The 8,368-nt window shown below is 48.1% G+C and overlaps 1 protein-coding gene across 1 annotated transcript; it reads left to right on the top strand.

The window, feature by feature from the left end:
• Window positions 1-449: 449 nt before the first annotated feature.
• Window positions 450-2,512, top strand: LOC310859928 (uncharacterized protein; the record flags this gene model as incomplete). The annotated part of the gene is made up of 2 exons (XM_083766693.1): window positions 450-1,436; window positions 1,551-2,512. 2 exons carry the CDS (start codon window positions 450-452, stop codon window positions 1,929-1,931), a joined length of 1,368 nt encoding a protein of 455 aa, XP_083622819.1. The 3' UTR covers window positions 1,932-2,512.
• Between the last annotated feature and the right edge of the window lie 5,856 nt (window positions 2,513-8,368).

The following is an 8,368-nucleotide window of genomic DNA, read 5'->3' as shown; positions in this document are numbered from 1 at the left end:
AGTTTGTAAACACAAAGACACCTTGTTATACTGAGAATAGCATCATCTTGTTACTCTCAGATAAGACATAAAGATACCGTGTTTAGACCAAGTAAAGTTTGTAGCACAAAGATTACCGTGTTACATAGATAGTCAGTATGGGAAATAAAAAAAGTGCGCCAGTGGCAGAAGACAAAGAAAGATGGTCTCCTCTCATGAGCGGGATGGTTGCAAAATATGGTCCAGAAGCATTAGACTGTCTTGATGAGTGGAAACAGATGGGGTTCCCAGAACAAGGCTCTTTAAGTATAAAAAAATTGCTTGACTTAGACCGACTACTAAGAGAAGCTGAGAAGAAAATGAGAAAGAAAAAGTCAGTTAAAACGCACAAACTTGACAGATGTGACCGCCACAGGAAAGTATTGTCAATGTGGATGGAGGAAGCACAATTTAGACAACGGGAGAGTCATATGAGGGAACTTCCAAACATAGATTATTTGAGGGAAGAGAGCGGGCCACTGGCTCCTCAGAATTCTCCTTTGTCTCCTCCACAGCAGACCCTGGACCTGGGCTGCCTGGGCTCCATGCGGGCCGGTCAATCTGCCATCCAGCTACAACGGACGGCTGTGGCTCTTGCTGCGGGCCTGCAACCCTCTACTCCAGCAGCGGTCCTGATATCCGCTGCGCTCAGCCTATTGAGAACTGTTGCTGCAGACCTACAGCCCTCTACTCCAACGGCAATATTGGTGTCCACTGCGATCAGCCTTCTGGAGACTGTTGCTACGGGCCTACAGCCCTCGACTCCAACGCCAATCCTGGTGTCCGCTGTGCTCAGCCTTCTGGAGACTGTTGCGGCAGGCCTGCAGCCGTCTACTCCAGCGGTAATCCTGATATCCGCTGCACTGGGCCTATTGAAAGAGGCTCGACACAAGGAAGGCTCCGCTCGGTCCAATGACACTACTAAGAGCCGACGTCCATCCTGCACTGGCATCCCTGGCCCAGAGCTGGCCAACAGTGACGATGCGGACACGACACGGAAACCACAGACCTTGCTTCCATCTGTGCATCCGTCCACCCCTGGCAGCCATGGGGGGACAGGGCCCCATCGCAGCAGTGTCATCATCACCCAGGGCAGCACACCGCCACATGAGCAGGGAAGAAGAGGGCCTGGGACAGCGAGACGCGCACAGGGTGCATCAGAACAGCCCATGGCGGAGAAACCTGTGGGTGATGCAGTGGCATGGGGAGCCGATGACATCCAGCCAGCTACGTACGTAGAGGAGACGGTGCCTGTGGGAGCCGGGAGTGCCTGGGAGAACCACGCGGACGGTCCACAGCCTTCAACCAAGAGGGAATCGTCGGACATCGAGGTGGGGAGAACAGAACCAGCAGGAGCAGAGCAGCCCGGGACCGGAGACAAGCCAGCGACAGACGTCGAGGGCAAGGGGACATCTCCTGTGCACAGCGCAGGAGGGCTGCTGACTACAAGGGCGGAGGCGGCAGGCGGCTGTCTAGAGACGGAGGCCCTGGATGGGCTGCTGACTACAGAGGCGGCAGGCGGCTGTCTAGAGACGGAGGCCCTGGAGCCTACCTACACGACCCTAATCGTCAAACCAGCGACGGACGTCGAGGGTGTGGCCAAGAATCTACTCGTTCAACAGGCGGTGGGAGAGGTGTACACACTTACACGCCCAGGGAAGGTTCCAGCGGGCCAACCAATGAAGGAGGAGATGACCGCAGTACCGGCAGTTGCGTTCCGTAAGTTTTTACACGCACTGTCAGAGTTGGCAGGAAAGGAGAGGTTCACGCCTCCATTTCTTAAATCTAAGGCCAGAAAGAAGCCTTTATTTTCCAATCCTGGTGGAAAGAAAAAGAAGGTGAAGTGGAAATGGACTTGGAGAGACACTTTTCGGAAGTCTGCTAAGGAGTACCATGTGACTTACCCACCATGAGACTCAACACACATACACACACACACCTCCCCCTATCAGACAGCCCAATTAAAAAGAAAAAGAAAAAAAGTGGGGGGATCACTCGACCGTATACCTGGAAAGAAAATATTGTTTGGAAATATGATGTTTTCTGTTTATTTGTTATGTTGCTGTGCTAAATACAGGTCAAATTGATTCAACAGGGTACTGTATTAGTATCATTTTTAGGGATTTCTTGGTTTATTTGATTGCCTAGCCACGATTGTTAAACCCATGTGTCATTATTTTGCTTAGCTCAAATATGTTACAAGTACTCCTATTTTTTATGTATTTTCTTCAAATGTATTATGATGTATTATTTTGATATTGATGGAAAATTCACAATTAATTGTTTAATTAAGCTGTTGTTTAATTAACAAGAGGAAGGATTTGACGAGGAATTTCCATCAGCTAGACTCATTTGAAGATCATTCGAATACATTTAAATTAGTCTATACAGACCGAGCTTTGAAGCTCGGAACCATGCTGTGAGAACGACAGAACTCAACACTTGACTCTGTCGTCCTGGGATCTATCCTCACCTGTCCCCCCCCACCCCACAACCCCCCCCCCCCCCCGTCTCTTCCTTTGTCCATACTTGGAGATCAGGAGATCAACAGAGCCCTTCTCATCCTGTCCCTCCCCCCCCCCCCCCTTCCCCTCTCACCTCCCACCCCCCTGTCTGCAAGCAAATGGTGCCTCTGGGTCCACCTTGTGGGTGGGACTAAACTGCTATATAAACTGTAACTCTGTGCTTGTATCGTTATGCCTGCTTGGGAGACCTGCCTGCGTGTTGCAGCATCCGTGGACGGCTGTACACGTTAAATAAAGATCAACAAAGGGACCTTGCTTTCCTCCTGATTCCTCTTGACAGACCTTCAAGCCTGGTGATTCCTCACGCGTTTAGAGTGTGCAAAACTGCCATTTCAGTAGCCAATAGCCATTGTAGAAATCGCCATCCATTTATCTGTCCTGTGTTAGGGATATAGAATTTCCCCCCAACGTTTCTGAAAACCCACATAACAAGATTAACCACTTAAACCCTTCCCTTCATTGCTTGGGGTCCCCCAGGGGGCTGTTGTTGGCATCAGGGGTGCCCACACATACCTTTTTACTTGCAAAATGACCAGCTCAACAAGATACCCATGCCAATAATCCCATTGCTGAAAGTGGTTTAAAAATGTACCTGAGGGGGCGTTGGAATAGAGGCGCTGGCATTTCATATTAGACAAACACACATGGATTGGGAAATAGAGGGAGGAAAGGGTTTTTGGTTTATAACTTTGTAATATTATTGACATTTGAGCGGACATGCCCTTTTTGATGTCAATCAATTTGATGTCAATCACAAAAGTGTGTGTGTGTGTGAGGGGAATGGGGAGATAAAGAGAGAAAGGAACCACAGATTAAATCCACGGCCAAATGAAAATCTGCATGATGATTGAACTATTCGTTGGTATTGCAGTTATAAAAACATTGAAAATACAATGCCATTGTGTGCAGCCATTGCAAGTGTTACGTGAGCACTATCAATGTTTATATATGGAGGAACTCATAATAGACATATTCTATGTCTATTATATACCCTTCCCGTTTATCATTTTGGTGGCTTATTCCCCATATTATTCTCTTAGGTTTCATATCCCATGCAGCTAGCACAAAACATTGTTTCCACATTATCTACATATTGTCCTGACTCTATAGAGCTTGAGTTTTTGTTTAACTAAGCATTGAATGTCATCATCATCATCATCATCATCATCGTCATCATCGTCATCATCGTCATCGTCGTCGTCGTCATCGTCATCGTCGTCGTCGTCGTCGTCGTCGTCGTCGTCGTCGTCGTCGTCGTCGTCGTCGTCGTCGTCGTCGTCGTCGTCGTCGTCGTCGTCGTCGCCGTCGTCGTCGTCGTCGTCGCCATCGCCATTCATTACAGCAGGCCGCTCTCTGCGGCCTGCTGTAATGAATGCGGTGTAAGAGAACAGGATGAGCTGAAGGGGCTGAATGAATAGTGAGGGGTATTCATCAGACCAGGGGGAAGCGCCAGCCAAGATCCAATTATATATATTCATTAAGTGATAATGATATCATGGTCTTTTAACTGAGAAGAAAAGGGGAGCGTAATTGAATAATAACAGTTGTACAATCCCAGAGGATTGGACTACCCCCCCTTCCACACACATCCCGACATGGTGACCCCCTCCCCCCTGAGGGGGTGGTGGGTATGAGGGGGGGGCAACGGAGGGAGAGAGAAAGAGGGAAGGGAGGGGGTGCTTGGATTGATGGAATTCTATTAGTCGCTGATAGATTTATTATGAAGGCCTGAGTGGACTCTCCGCTCCACTTTGTCACTCACACTAATCAGCGGCGGGTTACGGCTGCAATGCTGCATGGGGGGGGGCACTGCATATCCCCCCCTTCCCCCTTTTTATGCGTGCACTACCCCTCCTTTCTCCTCCCCTGGCCTCTTGTCCATCCCCAAAGACAAGGTTAGCAGGCGTCTGACAGCCAGACACGGCAGCAGCCATGTTGGTTCCTCCGTGAGTTGAGAGATCGCCATGCCGCAAATGGGCCAGCTGAGCTCCCCTGACCTCCAGGGTGAGCCCTTCATTTGTTTATTAATGGCAAGCCATGTGCAACACCATAAGGGCGGCATGTCATGATCAGAGATCAACAGCCTTGATGTGGTTGCCCCCATCCACCCCCAACCCCTGAAAAACAATTTGTAAACACTTAGGGGCTAGACAAGACACCGTTCGCCTTTGTGTAGGATTATGTATGCAGGCTGATTTGACATTGGGCAGGAGACAATATACATGTAGTTTGTAGACTTGAGCATACAGATATGAATGCAAAGGAAAGGCTGTGACCACAAACAAATGCATAACATTACAAGTTCTTGCTTGTTGACATAGACGCCCACTGGTATCGTTATAAGCAAAGAAAACGCTCACACACGCACGCACGCACGCACGCACGCACGCACGCACGCACGCATGCACGCACACACACACACACACACACACACACACACACACACACACACACACACACACACACACACACACACACACACACACACACACACACACACACACACACACACAGACAGATAGATAGATACACAATTTGCCATACACACAGAGAGGACATTGTACCTATTGTTTTAATGTCAATTTCATGGTAACTTGCCCACGGAAATCAATTTATCCACTTAAAGCAATTGTTTAGTGTTTGGAACCAATATCAAAGGCAATGTTTTTAAAAGGTATTTTGCAGGAGGCACATGCAAGGAAAGCAAACTGAGGAAATTGGACCATTTCTTCAGTTTAGGTAAAAGTGTATATGTACAGTACATGTAGCCTACTGCATGAATGTATGTACAGTACACATACTGCATGAGTGTCCCGGTGCATGTATGCACTGTGATGTAACATTACATGTAAAGTGCCATTGGTGTCACAGGTAGGAATCTGTTGGTCTGTTTACTTGTACTGTATATGAGTCATTATTTTTGATGGGGATAGATTGACATAATAGAAATAGTGGATATACTTGGGGGTGTCAGGAGGGCAGAGTCAAGGAGACAGAGACAGACGACAGCGACAGAGGGTGACAGGGGAGGTGATGAGGCCGTATGGGTTGATCCTCTGCGTTAGCCTTGGATTAGTACGACAGACAGATAACCTCATTATCATGACACTCCCCATAGACTACGACTGTTGTCTGTTTACTCTGCTCTTGTCCTACGCTGTTCACTTCAACGCTACAAGATTACAAGATACCACAGCAGCCCAGCAGCAGCCTGTGTTTGTATTCTTATAGGAGCGTGTGTGTGACATACTAACAAGTCCTTAAGACCTGAGGGAATTTGAGTGTGTGTGTGTGTGTGTGTGTGTGTGATGTGTGTGTGTGTGTGTGTGCATGTGTGTGTGTGTGTGTGTGTGTGTGTGTGTGTGTGTGTGTGTGTGCGCATGTGCGCGTGTGCTTGCTTGCGTGCGTGCGTGCTCGCGGGTGTGTACTCCCGTGTGCATGCATGTGTTTGTGTCAGTCGAGTGATCATGTTGGTTGTGCAGTTGTGTATGTGCGTGCGTGCGCCGTGCGTGCACTCACGGGTGTGTACTCGCATGTGCATACATGCGTTTGTGTGAGTCGAGTGATCATGTTAGTTGTGCAGTTATGAATCGAGGGGGCGCCGGGACGGTCTGTGTGACCTTTTAACGCTACAAATAGTACAACAATTGGTAAACTAATTTCTCCAAGACCCTTTGACCTGGTGATTCTGATTCACCAGCATCTCTGCTGCATTCTCCTTTGCCTTTCCCGGCCTCTGTGCGATGCAATGCCACATACGTGATATGTCTGCAAGGCATTAGGCAGTTTGTTCTCTGTTTGATGTGTTCTTGCCAATCAATGACAGGCCTTTCCCAAACTCCTCTCATCACCGTCGCCACCTCCCAGGGTTGGTGTTGTACGCTCTCTTTCCACTCGGCTGTTTACACTCGCGCGCCTTTGATACAAACTCGTATTTGTGTTCGTTGAGGCCTCTACCCCAGATAGCATGGGGCAAGATAAATATTTTGAAGCTTTATAGGGATAAATAATTGATTTATGCTACACGACAAAGCACAACATCACTGCTTCACACGGCTCGAGTCGGGCGGCGCTTTGGTACGGGCCAGCTTATGCCTGAGAAAAGCGGAGAGGACAATAATGTTTATGCCGGCGGTATTGCAATTAACCGGAGAAAAAAGGGTTCATGTACGTGTATTCCCCAACGCGGCCTAGCCTGTCTCAAATTAAAGAGCAATCGCGATCAAGCATAACTCCGGGTCTTGTTTACGTGTGGCGGGGGAGCGCAGTAAACAGAGCAGCTGGGTGGTGATGCACATGCAGGGGCCCTATGTGGTGTCACACAGTGAAAACCATACAGTCACTCTGATGGGAGAGCCACGCTGGCTCAGATAGAATTATCTGTCTGCGTATCTCTCTGTTTGCTTGCGTGTCTGTATTTGTTTTTATGTGTCTTATAGGAATCTGCCTGTTTGTATCTCTGCCTTTTGCATGCATGTACACACACGCATGCATGCACAATGCCCGTGCGTACACGCACGCACGCACGCACGCACGCACGCACGCACGCACGCACGCACGCACGCACGCACGCACGCACGCACACACGCACACACGCACACACGCACACACGCACACACACACACACACACACACACACACACAGAAATTCTCATTACCTCATTAGTGGAGGCAGCTCTCATTTAGCTCCTTAATGACGGTTCCAGATGAACGGCCCTGGTGCTGATTCCAGTGCTGTGACTGGATTAGTGATAATGACTGATCTGTGGGAAGTCAATGTATTACACGTTAAAAATGAAAACGTTGCATTTGGTGTGAGTCTGTGAGACTGAATGAATCTGCTGTAATAAAGCAGTGGTTTTGTGGCCTTTTCTGGATCAGGGCCCACTTGAAAACATCAAAGGGTTCATGGCCCACCCATGTCACCACTTACCACGGCAGCCATACAGCGGTCAGATGAGTGGATATATACATACAGCGGTCAGATGAGTGGGTGCAAGCATTTTCAGAGCATGTTTTAATTTAATGATCAATCAATCGATTGTGTTCTGGCTAGTATCAATGGAACTAACATAGCATACACGCAGTTCCTACTCATCAGTATCACAATGAAAACTACATTTTCAAGATTTATAAGAAAAACCATGACCTTTTGTTCTTTACATTATATATATGATAATATATGGTCCACCATCACCACGATGTGTTTAGACTGAGGCCGCACCGCCGACACATACACAGGCCTGCAAGAAGAACACACACAGAGGGCTGTCTGAAAAGGTTTTGTACCAGGGACCCTCAGAACAGAAGTATTTTTCTTTCTTTCTTCTCTTTCTCTCTCTCTCTCTCTCTTGCGGGCGCGTGCGTGCACGAAGTAGGCTACTCTCTAAAAGCCACCTACACTCAGTATTGCAGCAGCATCATCATTTGTTTCATAGCTAAAGGCCAGCTGACACACACACACACACACACGTCACACACACACACACACACACACACACACACACACACACACACACACACACACACACACACACACACACACACACACACACACACACACACACACACACACAGGCTTAGAAACTCCACTGACAGATTTACAACAACAGGAAAAAATGCAAGATCAAGTGCATGAACAACAGAGAGGGATGGGGGATAGATTAGGAAAGAGACAGACATATACCGGTATAAACTGAAAAAACTAAGAGAGAGAGAGAGAGAGAGAGAGAGAGAGAGAATAAAAGCCACAACAGGAGGTGTGAGATTTCTGTGGGCTTTAGTGGTACATACGTATAGGCACTTTCTTGCCGAGGGCATATGTG

This window comes from Protomyctophum parallelum, assembly GCF_964188405.1.
Source record: "Protomyctophum parallelum genome assembly, chromosome: 6".
Classification (NCBI taxonomy): domain Eukaryota; kingdom Metazoa; phylum Chordata; class Actinopteri; order Myctophiformes; family Myctophidae; genus Protomyctophum; species Protomyctophum parallelum.
This window is presented reverse-complemented; position numbering and strand designations above follow the sequence as displayed.